The sequence below is a fragment of the Camelus ferus genome, chromosome 20 (assembly GCF_009834535.1).
Source record: "Camelus ferus isolate YT-003-E chromosome 20, BCGSAC_Cfer_1.0, whole genome shotgun sequence".
NCBI lineage: Eukaryota > Metazoa > Chordata > Mammalia > Artiodactyla > Camelidae > Camelus > Camelus ferus.
Window position 1 is genome coordinate 21,248,672 of NC_045715.1, and position 23,490 is coordinate 21,272,161.

Here is a 23,490-nt window from a genome sequence, read left to right on the forward strand (position 1 = left end):
TTTGCTGAACAATGTTTAAGTGCTGAAGTCTTATTTAAAAAAATTATAGTTAGTAGGAAAGCTTTTTGTAAGTTGAAAAATTTGTAGTTTCTTATTCTTTTTTTAATTGAAGTACAGTTGATTTACAATATTATATTAGTTTCAGGTGTACAGCATAGTGGTTCAGTTTTTTTTTCAGATTATACTCTATTAAAAGTTATAAAATAATGGCTATAATTCCCTGTGCTATTCAATATATCCTTGGTTTTACTTGTATATTTATGACTCTGATTTTATTTGTTTTTTCTGTTTTGTGGGGAGTAGTAGTAGCTTTTCACATAAATGATAAGATCTACTCCAGCACTTGGGAAGAGATATCAGTTTTTCTAAATGATATAAACTGAAGAAACATACTATCATGTCCACTACCAAGTAAATATAGTTTTAAAAGGGCAGCTCCTATATACTTCAGATTTTCAAAATTTAAGAATATTAACCTATATTAAGAATGACAAATATATTTGCATTGTATGCTAATTCTGATCAATTAGTAGCAACTCCCTGGAGATGAGAAGAATTTTAGGTTACATGTGGGCTGAGCAGGAAAGAGAACTATGATCAATTACTAATGTCTGCCAAGGGCAAAGATGTGAACAGAGGTGGCATATGTATCATATATTTCTATTCCCGACCTAAAGTAATATAATAATGAAGACAAAGGAAAATTTTGAACTGAGAGTTTTGTGGCCTTGTCTAGGTGAAGACAAATAAGCAGGATAATGAAAGATATTCACTTACTGACTTTCAGAGTGGAGAAGTGGATAAAAAATTATAAGACAAGTATCTTGCCAAAATACTGAGTATTGTGTGCTTTTTGATTAAAAGTGCAGTTTCTCTGACCACTTGAACAAACCAATCACCTGAAATGAAATCGAATTAGCAAAAAAAAACCTCCCTACAAATAAAAGTCCAGGACCAGACTGCTTGACTGGGGAATTCTACCAAACATACAAAGAAGAATTCATACCAGTCCTTGTCAAACTCTTCCAGAAGATTGAAAAGGAGGGAATACTCCCAAACTCATTCTATGAAGCCACCGTCACCCTGATACCAAAACCAGGCAAAGATGCCACCAAAAAAGAGAATTACAGACCAATATCACTGATGAACATAGATGCAAAAATCCTCACCAAAATATTAGCAAATAGAATCCAACAGCACATAAAAAAGATTATACATCATGATCAAGTGGGGTTCATCCCAGGGACACAAGGGTGGTTCTACATACACAAATCAATCAATGTAATACATCACATCAACAAGAGAAAGGACAAAAACCACATGATCATCTCAACAGATGCAGAAAAAGCTTTTGATAAAATTCAACACTCATTATGATATAATCTCTCACCAAAGTGGGTATAGAGGGAACATATCTCAACATAATAAAAGCTATATATGACAAACCTACAGCCAGCATAGTACTCAATGGTGAAAAACTCAAAAGCTTCCCACTAAAATCTGGGACAAGACAAGGATGCCTACTCTCACCACTCCTATTCAACATAATCTTGGAAGTCCTAGCTACAGCAGTCAGGCAAGAGAGAGAAATAAAAGGGATCCAAATTGGAAAAGGAGAGGTAAAAGTGTCACTATATGCAGATGACATCATACTATATATAGAAAAACCCTAAAAGGTCCACATAAAAACTACTGGAGCTGATTGAAGAATTCAGCAAGGTAGCAGGTTACAAGATTAACGTTCAAAAATCAGTTGCGTTTCTATACACTAATGATGAATCAACAGAAAAAGAAAGTAAAGAAACAATCTCCTTTAAAATAGCACCCAAAGTAATAAAATACCTAGGAATAAATCTAACCAATGAGGTGAAAGACTTATACATGGAAAACTATAAAACACTGATTAAGGAAATTAAAGAAGACTTAAAAAAATGGAAAGATATCCCATGCTCCTGGATTGGAAGAATCAATATTGTTAAAATGGTCACACTGCCCAAGGCAATCTACAGATTTAATGCAATCCCTATCAAATTACCCAGGACATACTTCACAGAACTAGAACAAATCATAATAAAATTTATATGGAACCACAAAAGACCTAGAATTGCCAAAGCATTACTGAAGAAAAAGAAAGAGGCTGGAGGAATAACTCTCCCAGACTTCAGACAATACTACAGAGCTACAGTCATCAAGACAGCATGATATTGGTACAAAAACAGACATATAGACCAATGGAACAGAATAGAGTGCCCAGAAATGAACCCACAAACTTTTGGTCAACTCATCTTCAACAAAGGAGGCAAGAGTATACAATGGAATAAAGACAGTCTCTTCAGTAAATGGTGTTGGGAAAACTGAACAGCAGCATGTAAATTAATGAAGCTAGAACACTCCCTTACGTCATACACAAAAATAAACTGAAAAATGGATCAAAGACTTAAACATAAGACAAGATACAATAAACCTCTTAGAAGAAAATATAGGCAAAACATTATCTGACATATATCTCAAAAATGTTCTCCCAGGGCAGTCTACCCAAGCAATAGAAATAAAAACAAGAATAAACAAATGGGATATCTTTCCATTTTACAAAGTCTTCTTTAATTTCTCTCATCAATGGTTTATAGTTTTCCATGTATAAGTCTTTCACCTCATTGGTTAGATTTATTCCTAGGTATTTTATTACTTTGGGTGCTATTTTAAAGGAGATTGTTTCTTTACTTTCTTTTTCTGTTGATTCATCATTAGTGTATAGAAACACAACTGATTTTTGAACGTTAATCTTGTAACCTGCTACCTTGCTGAATTCTTCAATCAGCTCCAGTAGTTTTTATGTGGACCTTTTAGGGTTTTTCTATATATAGTATGATGTCATCTGCATATAGTGACACTTTTACCTCTCCTTTTCCAATTTGGATCCCTTTTATTTCTCTCTCTTGCCTGACTGCTGTAGCTAGGACTTCCAAGATTATGTTGAATAGGAGTGGTGAGAGTAGGCATCCTTGTCTTGTCCCAGATTTTAGTGGGAAGCTTTTGAGTTTTTCACCATTGAGTACTATGCTGGCTGTAGGTTTGTCATATATAGCTTTTATTATGTTGAGATATGTTCCCTCTATACCCACTTTGGTGAGAGATTATATCATAATGAGTGTTGAATTTTATCAAAAGCTTTTTCTGCATCTGTTGAGATGATCATGTGGTTTTTGTCCTTTCTCTTGTTGATGTGATGTATTACATTGATTGATTTGTGTATGTAGAACCACCCTTGTGTCCCTGGGATGAACCCCACTTGATCATGATGTATAATCTTTTTTATGTGCTGTTGGATTCTATTTGCTAATATTTTGGTGAGGATTTTTTCATCTATGTTCAAAAACAAACAACCCAATCCAAAAATGGGCAAAAGACCGAAACAAGCAATTCTCCAAGGAAGAAATACAAATGATCAATAGGCACATGAAAAAATGCTCAATATCACTAATTATCAGAGAAATGCAAATCAAAACTACAATGAGGTATCACCTCACACCAGTCAGAATGGCCATCATTCCAAAGTCTACAAATGACAAATGCTGGAGAGGCTGTGGAGAAAAGGGAACCCTCCTACACTGCTGGTGGGAATGCAGTTTGGTGCAGCCACTGTGGAAAACAGTATGGATATTCCTCAAAAGACTACAAGCAGACTTACCATATGACCCAGTAATCCCACTCCTGGGCATATATCCAGAAGGAACCCTACTTCAAAAAGACACCTGCACCCCAATGTTCATAGCAGTACTATTTCCAGTAGCCAAGACATGGAAACAGCCTAAATGTCCATCAACAGAAGACTGGATAAAGAAGCTGTGGTATATTTATACAATGGAATGCTATTCAGCCATAAAAACCGAGAACATAATGCCATTTGCAGCAACATGGATGTTCCTGGAGAATGTCATTCTAAGTGAAGTAAGCCAGAAGGAGAAATAAAAATACCATATGAGATCGCTCATATATGGAATCTTAAAAAAACAAAACGAAACATAAATACAAAACAGAAACAGACTCATAGACATAGAATACAAACTTGTGGTTGCCAAGGGTGGGGGTGGAGGGTGCGAAGGGACAGACTGGGATTTCAAAATGTAGAATAGATAAACAAGATTATACTGTATAGCACAGGGAAATATATATAAGTTCTTGTGGTAACTCACAGTGGAAAAAAATGTGACAATGAGTATATGTATGTCCATGTATAACTGAAAAATTGTGCTCTACACTGGAATTTGACGCAACATTGTAAAATGACTATAACTCAATAAAAAAAAGTTAAAAAAAAAGTGCAGTTTCTATGGTTATTCTTCCTAATGAAAATAACAGAATTAGTTCTCCTAGAGACTAAATTTTCCATACTGGACAGAAACAGAAATACTGGTTGTCTTTGTGGAGGTCACAAACTCTGTTGCTGTCAGCAGGCCAGCAATTCTCATGAATCACTGTGAATCTGTTAGTCATAGGAGGTAGTGCAAATGTTGGCCATTTGAACAATGCACACCTATCTTAAAGCATTCAAATCCAAAATTTAAAATAATTTTATGCTGGTCAAACAAAACACATCTACAGGTGGCATCAGAATGACAGGTAAGATAATTAATAAAGGAGAAGGTGGAGAATCATGAGCCTTAAGCCCTGTCACTCTGACTAAGCAGGGAGCAGATAAGACAGGGAGACTACCTCTGCCTAGTGTAGAAGCCCTACAATACCAGATTCTGAAACAAGAAAAACTTACAAATCCTTGCAGTAAAGCTAAAGAACAATAGCAAATGTTCAAATCAGTCTAGAATTAGTGATTTGAATAACTCACCCATTTCCCAAGAGTCTTTCCAGAAATTGAGCCCTCAGGATACATTTGGCTCTCCATTCCTTAGTAGGCACGTAGTTACCACACCCTAAATTCCAATCTTCTTCCCCCGTGAACACTATCCAGGAGTGGAAGTTTTGGGGAGAGTATCAAGATTTACTGTATTTCCAATATTCTGATATCATTCAGCACCTTTCTTTTTCCCTGTTTTCCATTCCTCCCTCTTACTTTTCTCTTTTCAGTTTGGGGAATCTCCTCTCCATAATGTAATGGCTTCAAGAATCAAAGACAGACAATGTTAGGAAGATTCTACTTTTATAATAAAAGAAAACTGAGGCTGAGAGAGGCAAAGGTCTGTGCCTGGGTACCTGAAAAATTATAGGCAGTTTTAGCCTCCCGTTTTTCAGTTCAATGCACTTTCCTCTATACCTCACATAATTTCCTTCTCTTTCTGTTCTTTCTGGATTGTTCTTTTAAAAAGTAATTTAACTTCTTTTCTATGTATCAACTCTTCCAGTTTTTTTTCTGGTCTTTTTTATTAATCTCTAGAGTTTTCCAGAAGCACCCTTTAAAATATCTTTCTTGCTTGCTTGCTATCTATCTATCTATCAAGATATAGCTAGAGCTATACCTTTATCTATATAGATATCTATAAAACACTCTTATTTATGGGATGGGTTATGTCACAGTATTGGACTAGCAAAATAATTTTGAGATTTAGATTAGTTCACACCTTTTGAATTTCAATTACATTTAAAAAATTAAAGTAATATTTTTAACATATGCATAATTTCCTAAATTCTTTGAATTAAAAAATTAAATATATTTAATGGTGTCCTAGGTAATTGGACAAGCACAGGGATTTGGAGTTGAAAGAACTCCAGTGTTTAAAGCCTCAGTGTTACCTTTTACTATAGTTATGTGCCCTTGGGCAAGTTAAATATTGTCCCTCAACTTCAATTTTCTCAACTATAATACCTGTAAATATAGATTCAAAAAACAAAGTTTTCTTTAGTTTCATCTCTCCCTTGTCCTTTACTCCCATTCCCTGCCCTCTTCACAACGTTCTTTCTCCTTCCCTCCTAAGTTACAGAAGATATAATTATTTTGCTGAAACCATCGTAGCCAGCTAAAACCATTTAAATCCTATCTTTATTATTTTTTTTAAATCAGTGAACTTTTTATTTTCCAAAGTTAGTTTCAGATAAAATGCTCAATTATAGGGAAGGAAGAGAAGACAAGGGACAAAACCTAGGCAGAGTTAGGGAATGATCCTCAGTTCTGTGATATACCAAGGAGAATTAGAATTGGGAAACGGAAAAGGAACTTACCCCTTTGTTCTCCTAAAGAGAAACATGAAAAGATCATATGGTTGTCTGGGTCAAAAACTACACATGTTGTTGTTGTTGCTTGTTTTGGGAGTATCAGAACAGGGAATCCCCGGGAGCACCAAACCCTGAATGTCAGTTGCAGCTCAAGGAGGTAGGAGATGAGACATTTCCTGCATTGCTGCCAGCGAGACCTGGGGACAACTTTAGGGAGGCTTCCTTTCCCCTCAGCCATACAAAGCTTTGAAATTCTCCGGAGACAGCTAACACCATTTGTCTCACACACTGTATTATCTCCATTACATTCTCATCTTTCTTACTAACTTTTTGCTCTCTTCCTTCTTTACTCTTTTTTCCCAGCAACACAAGTTTGGAAATGTTTTCTGTTTCTTGGTGACATGTCATTATGGTAAGCCACTAGAAACTTTCATTTACTTCCTGTACTTCTGGCTGATTATTGAGGTATCTGAGTTATGTAGTAAAAAGAAATAGGAGAAGTGTGAAGCTCAAGCTTCTGCTGTGCCTCAGTAGAAGTCTAGGCAGTTTAGGGAAATATCCCCTTGATTAAATGCAGCTAAATGTCAGCAGAATTGAAGAAAAGTGAAGGAACTTACCAATACTTGATTGAGATGGTGCTAAAAGAAAACAAAACAAGAATGGGATCTGTGTGTCTCAGGGAGAACTGAGATCCCATAGCTATGATGTTAGGAAGAGGTATGGGAGAGAAGGCAGCAGTGGGTCACATTCCATTTTCTGTTGTCAGTTGCAATGTAATGTGGTGGGAGGATGGATATCCACCTATGGATTGCTTTTCGGGTATGAACTTCAGACTTTGTTTATTCCATTGGTAATACTCTTATGGTAGGGCAGGATGGCAAGATCTATGCAGCCCATCCTTTAATCTCTTTTAGTAAAAGAATAACACTATTTTGGTGATTGCCAGTTTCTCGGTCCATGGAAATTTTCCAGCCTCCATGTCTTCTTTCATTTCTGATCCTACTGCTTTTATTCTTTCCCTTTTTCTTTCTTTGTCTCTCCTCTTCCTCCTCTCCCCTCTCCTTAATTTTCTTTCTTTTTTCCCCTCTTGTCTGAAAGAGCCTTTGTTGCACCAAATTATTACTACAGTTTGCTTCAAAAAAGGGTTTCTAAATTTCCAAAATCATATTTGTCCTCTGGGGATGCTGAATAACAAGAAAAATTAGGATGTGCCTGAGTATTAGAAGATAAAGAGTCAAGGCAGGGAATGGGGCTCACTGTCAAGATGGATATTTTACCGTCTTATATAATCACTGGGAAAAGTTGGGCACAACATTTTTTAAACATTTAAAATGTAGAGCTGAGCTTGAAAACTAGAAAGAAAAGTGTCCCAGAGTCATATTTCAAGAGGGAGCCCATACTTTTGATAGTGAATGATAAGTTTCATCACCTACATATCCTACATTTCTGGAGACTGGATTGTCAACACCAGATCAGAAGCAAAAGTCAAGGCCACAGGCCTCATGTGTTGTAACAACCTGGCACGAATCTTCCTGTATATCTAAGGCTCACAAAGCATTTTCTGTGAAAAGGACACCATTAATCCCTACCTGTTGTTCAGGCAGAGTATGCCAGGAATTTACTTGCTTGCACCAGGCCATGGTTGGAAACTGTCTTCAGCAATGGTAGAACCCTCAAGGTAAGCTGAGTTCAGGTATAGAACCCACATTTGAACTCCTTATGTAGGGAAGAAGCTGTGCATGCAGAAACTATTATAAAAACTGGCCTACAAAATCATGTAGTAATGGGATTATTGCACAACAGAGTTTATGAGAAACTCTAACAAATGATAACCAATGAGCTCACAGACTAAAGTCAAAATACATTTGAGGAAACCTACTGATGTGATAAGACAGTGCCCACAACAAATGGGACAACACCTGTAAGAAGAGCAATTCAAAAGGAATTTTCAAACAAGTGTGTTTCAAATATTCAAAGATACTAATGAAGGAACAGAATCCATAAAATAGCAATAACATTAGTCAGAAGCAGCTGTATTTGACTAAGAACAAAATGGAAATAGCAAATGTAGAAAATACAGTCATTAAATTATAATGTTGTTTAGGTGGGTAAGCAAAGAAAACAGACTCGGCTAAAGAATTAGTGAATAATAAATCTGAGGGAAGTCATCGAGGACCCAGTAGAGAGAAATAAGGAGATGGTATAGAGTCTATCCTCTCTCCTCCTCTCTATGGTCACTTCCTAATCCCCGGAACCTGTGAATATGTTAGGTTACATGGTTCAGGGGAATTAAGGATGCAAATGGAGTCAATGTTGCTAATCAGTTGACCCTGAAATAGGGAGATTGTTTTAGATGATCTGTGTGGGCCCAATGTAATCTTAAGAGTCCTAAAAAGAGGAAGTGGGAAGTTGAAGGGAGTCTTGTGAGTCATATGGAACTAGAGAAATTGATTCTAAACATTCTTGTGTAAGAGTAAAAGTAGAAGAATAGTCAAAGTATTTTTGAAAAAAAAAAGAACAAAGAGAGAGAATGTGCCATTCCTCATGGTAAATATTATCATAAAGCTTTAGTAATGGAAGCAGTTTAGTGTCTGTCAGCAAGACAGAAGATCATTGAAACAGAGAAGAAAATCCAAGGAAAAACCAAGCATATCATGAAGGAAGTATTACAAATCAGTAGGGAAAGAATGCATGATTCAATATGTTCAGTTGGAGCAATTAATTTTTCAGAGTTAGACTCTATAATGTTTATGAACAAACGAAAAACAACCCCCAAAGTATAAACAAATCAGTTTGGATTAAAGTTCTATATATGGAAAGAGAAACTATTATGAGAAAGTGTAGGATAACATCTTTGTGATAAGAAAGGCCAAAAAAAGTAAAAATCAAAAAACACCCCCCCAAACTCTAAAAGAAAACAAAGATTTACAAATATTTCAATAAATTATATGTGAGGACAGGGAGGGGGAATGGGGACCTTCTAAGTGTCACTATAATTAAAACTAAGAGACAGAATTGGAGGAGACATTTGCAAATATTGAACACAAAACATAAATAATTAGCTTTCATAATCATAAAAAGTTCCTACATATCAATAAATTAATAGATAAATAAGTAAAGTAAATAATTTGTGTAAGGTGAAGCCTAACTAGCCAACAGACATATGAGAAGACACTCAATTTCAGAAGTGAGTAGGAAAATGCAAATTAAAAAATTTTACACTTATTCAAGTGGCAATAATGTGAAAGTATGACAAAATCTAAGGTTGTTATTGATGCAGGGAAATGGGAAACTTTTACACATTTTGGTGGGCCTCCTATGTAACTACCATGCAACTCAAACAATTTTTAGAAAAGTAAAATGTGCCTAGAGGGGAAGGTATAGCTCAAGTGGTAAAGTGCATGCTTAGCATGCATGAGGTCGTGGGTTCAATCGCCAGTCCCTCCTCTAAAATAAACCTAAGTAAATAAACCTAATTACTGTCCCCACTCCAAAAAAGAAAAAAAGAAATAAAATGTGCCTAACTTACATAAATGTTCATACACTGTGTAATTCATTAATCCCACTTCAGGGTCAGTACCTTGGATAAACTATTTTCCACTTCCTTAAGAACATTTTGCAGCATTACTTGTGATAGCAGAAATTGGAAACATTAGGAATGCATCAGTAGGAGAAAGAATAAATAATGTATATTTGTAAACTGGACATTCAGCAATTAAAATGCATAACCAGAGTTTCTATATATCTCATTATTACCATGATTTGGGGATAAAAGCAAGTTGCAATGATACTTTTAGAATGATGCTATTTAGTAAAATTAAAAAAATACATACAAAACAATACTATTTATTTTTCAGTATTACATAGAGATTATATAAATACATGAAAATAAACTTAAAAGATTTATAATACATTTATAACTCTTTAGGAAGAAGGGAGAGTAGAATGGATCTAGGAATGGAGACAAAAAATTTCTGTATTATCTGTCAGTTGAGAATTGTGACAAAATATCAGTTATCAAATCTGGGGTGTGGATTTATTTTTGAATTTTATTTTTAAAACTTCTTTAGGAGAAAGAAATAACAAATACAAGAACTACAGGGCTTGCAAACCAGACGACAGTAGAAAGAAAACAACAAAGAACTTACCGAGGGAGTTGGCTGATGGTGCTAAAACACACACACACAGACACATGAGGCAAATCATCAGAATTTGGATTCTTAACCTTTGCATATTAGCTTCAGTCATCGTGACTTTCTCTCAGGAGATGAAGCCCAGGGAGATCCACTGACCTGGTGGTGGGTACTGGAGACCACGCCTACCAGACCTCTCATCTACAGAGTTTCATCTTTTAGTAGATGGTAGCTATTCCTATGAAACTTTGTCGGTTACATTTTTCTCTGTCCTTATCCCTCTCTCCCTTTCTGTCTCTTTTTTTCTTCTAGCCTTTTATCTCTATCACTTCTCTTTTCTCACACTCACCATTTTCTCTGTTTTTTTTTCTTCCCTCTCAATTACTGATAGGCCATCCTAAATCAACACTAGAAGACTTTATTTACTGCTTAGTATTTATATACACAGATAGAATTTCTCTTTCCTCAAAGTATTTACAATCTAGGGAAATGTTACTAACGGGAAACAAACTTGTTGAGAAACAAGAGGATATTTACTGTAATTTCCTTTGTATCCCTCTAAAAATACAAAATGAAGAAAAGTTAGTTTGGATTTTCTGTTCTGTAGTTTTAACATTATTATAGAGGATTATCCAATCAACACCCTCAAACATCCAAGTAGGCAAGAAACTGGAGGCAAAATCCTATGCCCTTAGTTTATGAGTCAAATGACATAAAAAAGCAGTCAATAGGCACATGAAAAAATGCTCAGTATCAGTAATTATCAGAGAAATGCAAATCAAAACTACAATGAGGTATCACCTCACGCCAGTCAGAATGGCATCATTCCAAAGTCCACAAATGACAAATGCTGGAGAGGCTGTGGAGAAAAGGGAGCCCTCCTACACTGCTGGTGGGAATGCAGTTTGGTGCAGCCACTGTGGAAAACAGTACGGATATTCCTCAAAAGACTACAAGCAGACTTACCATATGACCCAGTAATCCCACTCCTGGGCATATATCCAGAAGGAACCCTACTTCAAAAAGACACCTGCACCCCAATGTTCATAGCAGCACTATTTACAATAGTCAAGACATGGAAGCAGCCTAGATATCCATCAACAGATGACTGAATAAAGAAGCTGTGGTATATTTATACAATGGAATACTATTCAGCCCTAAAAACCAACAACATAACACCATTTGCAGCAACATAGATGTCCCTGGAGAATGTCATTCTAAGTGAAGTGAGCCAGAAAGAGAAAGAAAAATACCATATGAGATTGCTCGTATGTGAAATCTTAAAAACAAAACAAAACAAAACAAAACAAAACATAAATATAAAACAGAAACAGACTCATAGACGTAGAATACAAACTTGTGGTTGCCAAGGGGGAGGAAGGTAGGAAGGGATAGACTGGGAGTTCAAAATTTGTAATACTGACAGACATATGTAGAATAGATAAACAAGATTATACTGTATAGCACAGGGAAATATATGCAAGATCTTGTGGTAGCTCACAGTGAAAAAAAATGTGACAACGAATATATATATGTTCATGTATAACTGAAAACATTGTGCTCTACACTGGAATTTGGCACAACATTGTAAAATGACTATAACTCAATAAAAAATGTTAAAAAAAAAGCAAAGGTTAACTTAGGTAAATGTGTAGTGAGAAGAAATAATAAACTATACATGGAAACACTAAAACAAAACAATATATTAGTTATAAAATAAGATGAGGCCAAATAAGAGAAGAAATGAAAAATTATGTACTCAGCTGATTGAAAATTCAAGTTCAATGAAGATACGGCAAATTATAATAAATACATATGCATATACTTATTGTGATTGGATGTATATTCTATGATCTAAAACTTGTTTCTTAGTGATGTCATGGAAATAGACTTTCTAAAAGCTCTGGAGACAAAGCAAGTTACACAAAAACTTGTCATGTTATCACTATTATTTTCATGAAAGTGTAAAAATAAATAATACTGACACTCTGGAAATGACTTACATAATATTGCACAGTATTATCATTTGATATTTTACTAAAGTATAGGTAGTGAAAGATCCACCCAGAACTGTAAAGATAACATGTATATTTTTTCTCAGTTCCTTTTCTGAAAATGAATGCTTTCCTTCTGTACTTGATTGTCATTGTGATGGGAATTAAGGCCCAAACACACAAAATCTTCCCTGTTTTACACTAATGTTACTTGCTTCTCATGGTTCTGTGGCTATTTTAAAGATAGAAAATATTAAGAGATGCTGAACACGTTCATATGCTACACTTACATTTGCTATAAACAATAACATTAAAAATAAATTCGGTGCATTCAAAATTTTTGAATTATCACTGCAACTTTAATATATAGTATGAATGTATTTAAATCCAACTAAGATTTAAGTACTAAAGTTCATGTACCGAGACTAACATAATAACCTTACTTAATATTTTCCTGTCAGAAGATTTCCATAGTCTCAAATTGACCAGCAAATTTAAATTTCTATGTCCAGAAATGACAGAGGGAAGACTAGTAGAACTTGGGAAGTTAGAAACTTAGGATGATTGAGATTTATAGGGCTACCTTAGAGGAGATTTGAAAGTCAGAGAAATTGTCATTTGCCTTTATGAATTTTAAATTATGGCTTATTCAGACAACAGTAAAAGGTTAACTTATGCAAGTTTTCCCTAAGAATACAAGGGTAGCCTGGAAGCTAAGATTGCAGACTGTGCACTAAAGATCCATAACCAGAAAATTTATTATTAAGATAGAACTAAATATGAAATTTGGAGTCAATCAACTCTAAGTTCATATCCAAGTTCAGTCGCTTGCAAGCCCTGTGGCCTTGGGCAAGTCATTTAACATTTTTTATACAAATGTTTCTCTTCTATAAATTAGGAATAACAATGTATAGTAAATTAATTGATTTATTTTAAACTACTTTTTTTTTTTTTAATGGTGTGGGACCCAACAGAAAACACATACTTCCTTGGTATCTTTTTTTTTTTTACAAAGAGGGTGTCTATGTGTTGGATTAACAATTTCATTTAAGGGTGTGTTTTATGGAACCTTTTGAGTAGGCTGTAGAGTTGAGAGTAAAATCATTTGGGTGGCCTGAGTTGCCACTCAAACCTCTTTACCTTAGAACTACTTATTAAAGATTGGTGAGAGGGACAGACTATAAGCGGGCAAAGGTAGAAGCAAGGAAACCAGTTAGAAGACAGCTGAAGTAGTTCAGGCAAGAGATGTTGGTGCTTAGGTTAAGACTGTCATCATGGTAAAAAGTGGTCTGATTTGGAGTATAATTTGAAAGTATCACATATGGGATTTTCTGGTAGATTAGATGAGGATAGTGAGAGAAAGGAGTTAGAGATGACTTCAAGATATTTGGCCTGAGCATTGGGTGAGTACAGTGCCAATACCTGTGTGTAGAAGGAATCAGGACTTGGGTTTTGGATATGTTAAGAGTGACATGCCTCTTGTATATCTTCAGGACCACTGCATTATAGTTATATAGGTTGTTCACTGCACAAAGGGATATGGGGACTAAAATCCCTAACACTGTCCCTGCTGTGGGGCTGCCTCTGCCTGGAGGAAGGAACACTCTCTAATTCGCAGCAAAGCAACCTAAAGGCTAATAGAGGCCTTGGACAACCAGAGGGTTGGGGGTGATTTATGGGTGGTTTGTCCTTGTGCGGTTGACAGGGTCGTTTGTAGATACTAAATAAATTAAAATGAAAAATGCTCACCAGAGTGACTAGCATATAGTAGATGCTGAGTGCATGTTAATTCTCTTCCTTTCCTATTGTGTATGGTTTTGTTTTGCTTATCTGTGTACCCTTAAATTCTTCAAACTATGTAGCTTCTTGCACTGGTTAAAGGTGTTTCGCTGATTAACTGTTGCTAAGGAGGTTTGTTTCCTAAGAAACATGAGATGTAAATGACAACTGTAGACAATAGCTGTACAACATCAAAAGTGAACCCTAATGTAAACTATGGACTTTGGTTGATAATAATGTGTCTGTGTTGGTTCATAGATTTTACCAAATATGCCATACCGATGAGAGATGTTGAGGGTAGGGGAGTATATATATGTGTGGGTAGGGAAGGTTATGTGTGAACACTCTGTATTTTCTGCTCAATTTTGCTGTGAACCTGAAACTGCTCTAAAAAATAAAGTCTATTTATTAAAAAAAAAAAGGAAAAAAACCTCAAAAAGCAGTAGACAATAGCAGCACTTTTTTGTGACCTTGGAATTTCAGTACATACAGGTCCTACTCTAATGTGATGAGTTGTCAGGGATTTATTCTTCCATTTATATTAAGAAAGGCTCACTGAGTGGTTAGCATTTCTGAGCTCTGGGGTACCAAATTTCTCTTGAGTGCTCAGATTACTTTTGTTAACTGATTAGGAGGCAAATGAGAAAGGAATTGAATAGCACTGGGAAAAATGTCCCTCACAGTGTGAAGGTGAACATTTCTGAACATATCTCAGAATCTTCTATGTGCTACTTTGGTTACTTGACTTTTTACTTTTTATAGCCCCTTATGTTATAACAGGAAACAAACATGGATTTTCCTTTAATTTTACCATAATCTCTAAATATACTTACCTCGATCATCATATGAAGTATCTACAGGATTAAGGAAAAAATATGAGAGTCTTAATTTCTCATAAACAATTTCTGTATTAATTTCTTAGCAATTCAAGATCTAATTTATTTACCACTTTCTGTTGAATATGAATGCCGGAATCCTAAAAGATAAGATAAAAACATGAGACTCTACCTTGACAACTATGTCTATATTATTTTTTTATTAGGTGAAAATCTATTTACCTCTTTCTCTTTTAGATCTTTGAGAGGAAAAATCTTTTGGGGAAAAAGCCAAGACATATTAAGTTAACTAACAGCTCATCAAGAAAAGTTTTATCATTAGTCTCAATCCAACTATTAAGACATTTTTCTACTTTCACAGTGGTGTTCTCATTTTCTTTGGATTTCATTTCAGGAAAGAAAGAGGGGATGCCATGGCCCTGCTAACTAAAATTTGCACTTGCCACCTGTCGCTACACAATGATTAAATCAAGAGCCACTGCAGCCACTGACCTTTTACACCCTGAGAGAATTTGAGGGTGGAGATCAGGAATGAGGCACTCTGTGCTCTGGGAAAAACTGGCAGAACAGGCCTTCAGATAGTTAGATATTTTCAGGAGATTTTATGAGCCCAAATTCTTGCATCTCCTCATATCTAGAAAAGCACTAAAATCATTAACAGTGGCATCTGCTCTTCGTGACTAGCAGCAAGCTTCTGCTAAAATGTGTGCTTGATTGCACATCTGCCCCCTACCCTCACTAAAATTGTATATGATACTGACTGACATTCCCCCTACCTCTTTGGAGCAGTTCTTTAGAGCTATCTGAAATGCTATGTCCTGGGCTATAGTCCTCATTTTGCCCCAGATAAAACTTAACTCACAGCTCTCATGTTGTGCATTTTTTTCAGTTGACAGTGCTTTGCCTGTCAGTCATGACAGATAAATCACAAAGGTAAGAAGAGAGGAAATGGGCCAAGAGTTCAAGTGTGGGGCATGGACAGCTAGCAGAGTGATCAAGTTACCTCCTCTTTTCTTTCCTCTTGGAGATATGAATCTATGTGCTTGCAGTGTGCGTGTGTGTGCGTGTGTGTGGTGTGTCTCTATAAAAAAGTAGACAGTGCCTTGCAAACACCTTAGGACCATCAGATTTCTAGATGTTTTATTGTAAGTGATCTTTATTATTATTCCTCACTCATGTCAGACCACATGTTCTGATTTGAGGGACAGAGTGTAACTCTATAATAATAACTACTGAAACTCAGTATAAAATGAGCCTTTGTCTTAAACTAAGTGGGGATAGTATGACATAAGAATATGAGTACTGAATTCAGGGCCACAAACCTGGGTTCGCTAGCCAACTCCTCCCTTTGCTAGGTGAATTTAGGTAAGTCTCTTAACTTTTGAGCATCAATTTCATCTTCTAAAATGGAGATAATAATATAAGTTGTGCTCACCTATTATACTTTATAGCTTACAAAGTGTCTTTTCACATATAGCATTCAATCTTCATGACAGCCCATAAATTATGTATTTTATTCCCATTTTATGCATCAGAAAATTGTTTCATAGGGGTTCCTTAATCTTTCCAAGATCTTGGGATAAACAGAAGCTGGAAAGAATTCTTTTAGTGGTCTTAGGAAGGGAACATATTTGCCTTCTCTCAGAAAAAAAAATGCTCAGTCTTTCTTGTGTTTATCTATTAGAGAGATGATTGGCAGTTGGATATTATAACAACAAAAGATGTGCTGACCTGACAGATCATGCTTAAAGGAAGATAAGTCCATTTTGTTCTCTAAAGAGCACTTTTTCTCCATTAATTCTCTAGTAGTTCCTAATCTATTTACCTCTACCATCCTCATAGTCCAGAAGACTGGCACCTGGAGAAAAAAGGAGAGAGAGCTCCATGATTTTGCTTCTTGAAAATTAGCGAGACTTTAAGACTCTGAGAGCTAATGTAGACATGATGTCCTGATAGTGAGTAATGATGGGAATTAATTTACTTTGTTAGGAACTAGGGACTGTGCATGAATAGCTAAGTGACCATGCTATTCACCATTTCCTTAATATTATCCAGGCTAGATAATAATCAGAAGGGACCTCAAAGATGCTTTTCCCTCTTGGTACTCCAGCATCTAGCTCCTGTTTTTCTTTTCTTAGTAATCCTGGGCTATCTTTCAGCAACTTTGGCATCTCACTGGATATTGCTGTGGAAAATCTGCTTCACCTCTTCACATCTTTAATGTGGTGCTCTCCTTCTCAATCATAATTATCTTATGTTCACTGTCATTATTCCTAGCTATGCTAGATTCTTCTCCATGGCTCCCTTGCTGAGGTCTTCTTCCCTACCAGGTTTAGACTTTCTGCTTCATTGCCTGAGGAGCCTGCTATTTCCATGGTTTGGTATCTCTGTTGCTGTTCTTGGACCACGGGAGACATCAGAAGAGAGCTTCACAATCATGCAGATCTACCCATTACTATTTCATTCTGCCCAATTCCAGTTTGGCACTCATTGTTGCATAGAAATCGTTGGTAGATTTCTCCCAGGAACTTAGTAGTTCAGTTCAGGAAGTGATGCACTATGCAAGGTGCTGGAAATTGTAACAAGACTGATTTGGTCCCTGATTTATTCCATAAATGCTTATTTACTATCTTTCTGTTTCTCATGGGTATAAGTACTTACTTTGTTCAGAACTGTATCTTGAGACATCAATTTCTGTGGAAGAATTAAGCAAAAATATTTCTGTTAGCTACTTATGAGAGATATTCTTCCTCCTGTTCAACTCTCCTCTCTCTAAACTTTTCTTCTTTACTCCCCAAATAGTCTTCTTGACATGATGCATTACTGGTTCCCACTTCTTCTCAGTGCTTCCAGCCAGCCCTGTTTTATCTATCCTGCCATACCACTTACTATTTTCTGAGAGCTCACAGGCACAGAGGATGAGAAATAAAGAGGGGATGCAGCTGACTCGAAAGGAGTGGGAAAGATGCTAAGAAAAATCCTGGAGACGTCTCTTGACATAGAAATAGGTCATTGTTTTTGTAAGCCCCATTTCTGTTTCTTACAAGTACTACTCTATATTTGTTTCTTCTTATCACCTCCCCAAAATTAAGTAATTAAAATTATTGAATTCTTCCCATATTATATTAGCTAGTGATATCTACCATAATGTCTTCACTCTTCTGTTTTCTTTTCCTCACTAATTTCCCTTGGAGTTCAGATAGCTTTCTTTTAGAGTATTCTTATTATTACTATTGTTAAACTCAGCGTGGGTTTTTTTTGTTGTTGTTGGCATTATAGGTAACATGAACTTTGGGAGTTTAAAAGTGCAGGGCAATCACTAATAGGTCAGAGATTCTTTGATTCATGTGCTGAAATGGATTCCAGAATATTGGCAAGGTCTCTAGATATCTGATAAATAGAAATGAACTCAGACTGAATGTTGGCATCCCTTCCTCTGTGACTTTCATAGGGAATCTCCCTTTTGACTCATTGTTACTCACCCTTTTGCTTGCGTCGTGTCCATCTTGTTAACAAAATAGCCCGAATGGCAAATCCCAGTAGAGTCAAGATGACAGCCAAAGTTATTTCTGAAACAAAGACTCACCTGTAGGCCTATTTATTTAAAACTTGTTATTATCAGAGACAACTTCTGGTCACTTCTTACATACAGATACCCATTTTCCCTTCATCCACTTTTCTGCCACCTCAACCGCTTTCTTTCTTTCTCTTCATCATCTTATTGTCCTCACATTTCTTTCCCTGTCCATTTCTTGGCTTTTCTGCTCCTCCTTTCAGTCAGATACTAAGACCCTCAGATGCTATGCCCCCATGGTTTAGAGTGGGGAATCTGATAGATTTCCTCCTCATTGAACCCTTATTCTGTGGGCAGGATAAGATTAGAGGGAATCAGTGGTATGCCAAGCAATCCATTGGGATATGAGAAAAATATTGTTCTATTTTTATGTTATATTTTTGTCTATATATATATGTCTTTTTATCTTATAGCTTTAAAATTAATAGGTTTTCTGTTTTAAAACATATATATCAGTAGAATAGTATGTTCCGAAAAATTTAAAATAGACATATATAAGGAATGCATACTCAAAATTTTTGCATGGATTAGTGATAAAAACATTTTGGAGGCCCCTGACTGAAGGTCATTTATTTCATATTAATGAAAGCCACAGTAGAGGACAGAAATTTCTTATCATTGGAAAAGACTTTTCAGTTATCACCTACTAAGCTCCTCATATAAGATAGATATTTATGAGGGTTGTTACTATGGTGAATAGGAGAAAGTACGGTGGGACTTCCTAACCTGTGTTTGTTTCTGTGTCATAGGAGAGAAAATCTTAGATATCTTGCTATGGTTATGAAAAACAGAGACTATGGAAGCTTCAGAAGAAAAAGAAAGAAAGAAAGGAAGAAAAAAAAGCAGAAAGGAAGGAAGCAAGAAGTAAGGAGGGAAGAAAAAAAGAAAGAAAGGAGGTAGGAAGAGAGGAAGGATGGGAGAAAGAATGAGAGGAAGGAGTGAATGAAAGAACCAACCATAAATCTGCCTATGACAATTTCAAAATGTAGAATAGATGAAAAAAAAATAAGATTGTACTGTGTAGCACAGGGAAATATATACAGGATCTTGTGGTGGCTCAAAGCGAAAGAGAATGTGACAATGAATGTATGTATGTTCATGTATAACTGAAAAATTGTGCTCTACACTGGAATTTGACACAACATTGTAAAATGACTATAACTCAATAAAAAAAGTTTAAAATAAAAAAAAGAAAAATTTGGAAGAAAAATTAACTCTGAAGGGCTAAGAAAATTAACTACAACAACATTAAGGCTACTGCAAAAATCAGTACATGAATTCACCTCAAGATGTAATGATACACTTCCAACTGGAGCAAATTAGGCAAATGTCTACTGAGTCTTTTAGGTGTTAGATCATGTGAGAAAATTCTCTTATCAAATTAACCTTCAGAGAATTTGCTCCTAATGGACTCCTAAAATGAATAGTAAGTAGTTTGGCCCCTATCATGAAAGTAAAAATTTCATATCTGATGTGAAATAATCCTTAGGGGAGGAAGGGATAAGCAGGTGGTGTACTTGGATCAAGCCTCAGGAAAATAGTACTCCCCTTGAATGGTGTCTGAAATATTCTTGCTTTAGGCCATTTAGAAAATGATCCTCTCCATTTATGAGGAAAATAAGAGGAAGAGTTGAGAAAGATTATAAAGTGAGCAATATTATAGGAAGTGAGATAACAGGCTAAGGAATTTTCCTATTGCTCTGGAAGGTACCTGGTTTCTTTGACCAGTTCAAAACTAATCAGACTGAAGGAGAAATAGGCACTCTCACTCTAGAGCTGAGTTGAATGTGTTGTTTTCCCCAGGTTTCTAGAGAAGTCGATGAGAGTGAAAGAAAGGGTATTGAATTTGAAAGAAAGCAGGCAAGGAAGATAAAGTTCCCAAAGAGAAGACTCCTGAGCGAACAAAGTCAAGGAGGCCTCAGAGAAGGAGTCACCATACCCAAGACTGCCATTTTCCAGATACTATCTTCAGTGGGTTCTGCGTCATCTGGATTTCTTTGTCAGAGGGAGATCAAGATAAAATGAACACCCCAAGCTCACTGTTTCTGAGCAGTATGAACTTGGATGTGGGGAATGCCCTTGTAGGTAAGGGTGCAGAAGGTCGCAGAGGAATTGTGTGGCTCAGGTTGATCAGACCTAAGCAGACTACAGGAGTATGGCCTATGAAAGTTCTGGAATCTGTGTCATAACAAAGAACTAGAACTTAGAAAGGCAAGAGGAGGATCAAGAAGCTGGGAAGATTTCAGAATACTTTGGAGGACATTAAATTTAAGATACTGAAAGGGAGCTTATTCTATCTGGGCTCTGGAATAATTTCTAACTTTCCAGAGATTTTGAGGCCAGAGATTGTATTTCATTCATCTCTGTAACTCTTGAGGCAAAGAACCTCCTATAGATTAGACACTAAATAAATGTTTGATGATTAAAAATGAAAAACATTTTGTTTAAATAGACCTTTAATTTATATTTATAAAATATATTTTTATAAATATTTAAAAAGAGGAACCTTGAAACAAATGAAGGGTGAACCATGAAGCTGAGGTGATGGAGTTAGATAGTAAGGGAAAGTTAAGAGGTCTGTGGTGCTAGGAAGAATGAGCCAGTGAATGGGATTCCATAAGCCATTGTGGAGAACAAGGAGAGCAGTAAGACTCCCTTTTATTTATCTAGGAACTATAAGGCTCTGTAGTAGATACTTTCCAAGTACAAACTCATTTAATCCTCAATAACCTTCACCATGAAACCCTTTAAGATGGAAACATCTGAAGTTGCCCAGCCAACAAATGGCAGAGTTTCTGACTCCAAAGACCATACTCTATTTACAAAGCCATGTTTCATTTCAATCTTGGAGGCCTACTGTCCATGAAGATTTTTTTTTAGGCTAAGCAGCGAGCTGCAGGAGGAGGAGAGTAATGCTCTCCAGTTGTAGGATTCTCTACCTGCCAACTTTTAAAATTAACTTTGATGGTGGAAATCCTTATTTGGCCTATTTTTATGGTCTAGGTTGATGAGGAAGGGATCATTAAAAATTTCTACATATATAAGTTTAAATTGCTAATATTTAAATAATCACTCCATATTTTAGTTGACTATTGACACAGATTCATTCTAATTACACTGCAGTTATTAGAACCATTACAAATCCAATAGTCAGTCACAGTGATAAACTACGTAATTTTGACTATGTTAATAGCATACCATCAAAGAATTATATATAATTTGATTGTATAACATTTTACAAAATAAATTAATATCTCGGCCTGTTTTCTGAATTGCAGCTATCTTACTGTAGACTAACTGTAAACTTGCAGAAAAATTCTAATGGAGGAAACGTAATAATTCTATGGTATTACCATCATAACTACTACTACCATCATAAACCTGAACCCAAATTCAAACTAAACCAAAAAAACAAAACACCCCCTGTGATAGTTCATGTGTCAACTTCCCTAGGCTATTGTGCCCAGTTATTTGATCAAATACCAGTCTAGATGTTGCTATGAAGGTATCTTTTAGATGTAATAAGCATTTACAATCACAAGTCTAAGTAAAGCAAGTTACTGTCCGTAATATGGGTAGGACTCATCCAATCAGTTGAAGGCCTTCAGAGCAAAGGCTGAGATATCCTAAGGAAGAAAAGAATCATGTCTCAAGACTGCATCAGGGAACTTTGCCTGTGTTTCCAACATGCTTGGCTTACCCTGTGGATTTCAAACTCACAACAGCAATATCAACTCTTACATAAATTTATAGCCTGCTCACCCACCCTACATATTTCAGACTTGCCAGCCCCTACAGTTGTGTAAGCCAATTCCTTGCAATAAATCTCCTTTTCTATATACCCTGTTACTTCTCTTTCTCTGGAGAACCCTGATGAATACACCCCCTGGCTTAATGTCTCATTATTGCCAATGTGATATAGTGTACATGTTAAAAGAAAACAAAACAGAACAACTAACTTTGGGCTCTCTGTGCACTTCCAGTATGGGTGGGGGACATTTGATGTATTTTAGAAAACTGACCACACACAATAGGAATTCTAAAATACTAACAGAGAGAAAGAAATAATGTGGAAAGAGTTCAGATATGTAGCTTTCAGTGGATTTGATTTGATGGAGGTTACAGTTTAAGAAATGTACAGTAGTGAATAGGAAGTATCACCTTTGATCCATACGCTTTGTTTGCCTCAGACTGATAAGCAAAGCAGATATCTTAAAAGTATACTTATCCTTTAATTTAGGTATTTGGATGAGATGAGAAAAATTATGCATATATATATAATATAAGCATAATGCTTCAGTCATACATGAACATACATATATTCATTTTCATATTCTTTTTCACCATAGGTTACTACAAGATATTGAATATAGTTCTCTATACTGTACAGTATGAACTTTTTGTTTATCTGTTTTATATATATTAGTTAGTATCTGCAAATCTCAAACTCCCAATTTATCCCTTCCCACCTCCTTCCCCCACTGGTAACCATAAGTTTGTTTTCCATGTCTATGAGTCTGTTTCTGTTTTGTAAATAAGTTCATTTATCTTTTTTTTTTTTTTTAGATTCTACATATAAATGATATCATATGATATTTTTCTTTCTCTTTCTGGCTTATTTCACTTAGAATGACAATCTCCAGATCCATCCATATTGCTGTAAGTGGCATTATTTTATTATTTTTTATGGTTGAATAGTATTCCATTTTATAAATATACCACAACTTCTTTATCTAGTCATCTGTTGATGGACATTTAGGCTGTTTCCATGGCTACTGTAAATAGTGCTGCTGTGAATATTGGGGTGCATATATCTTTTTGAATTAAGGTTCACTCTGGATATATGCCCAGGAGTGGGATTGCTGGATCATATAGTAAGTCTGTTTGTAGTCTTTTGAGGAATCTCCATATTGTTCTCCCTAACGGCTGCACCAAACTACATTTCCACCAACAGTGTAGGAGGGTTCCCTTTTCTCCACAGCCTCTCCAGCATTTATGGTTTGTGGACT

The 23,490-nt window shown here is 35.8% G+C and overlaps 1 protein-coding gene across 1 annotated transcript in view; it reads right to left on the reverse strand.

Moving 5' to 3' along the window:
* TSBP1 (testis expressed basic protein 1) overlaps positions 1–20,433 on the reverse strand; it is a 57,638-nt gene extending 37,205 nt beyond the window's left edge. Inside the window, exons 1-7 of the mRNA XM_032463517.1 lie at positions 20,421–20,433; positions 18,390–18,488; positions 17,569–17,601; positions 16,733–16,765; positions 15,130–15,162; positions 15,018–15,047; positions 14,905–14,925 (exon numbers count right to left, since the gene is read on the reverse strand). Coding sequence (XP_032319408.1) covers positions 14,905–14,925; positions 15,018–15,047; positions 15,130–15,162; positions 16,733–16,765; positions 17,569–17,601; positions 18,390–18,488; positions 20,421–20,433 — 262 coding nt within the window. The remainder of the gene's footprint in view (positions 1–14,904; positions 14,926–15,017; positions 15,048–15,129; positions 15,163–16,732; positions 16,766–17,568; positions 17,602–18,389; positions 18,489–20,420) is intronic.
* Positions 20,434–23,490: the final 3,057 nt, after the last annotated feature.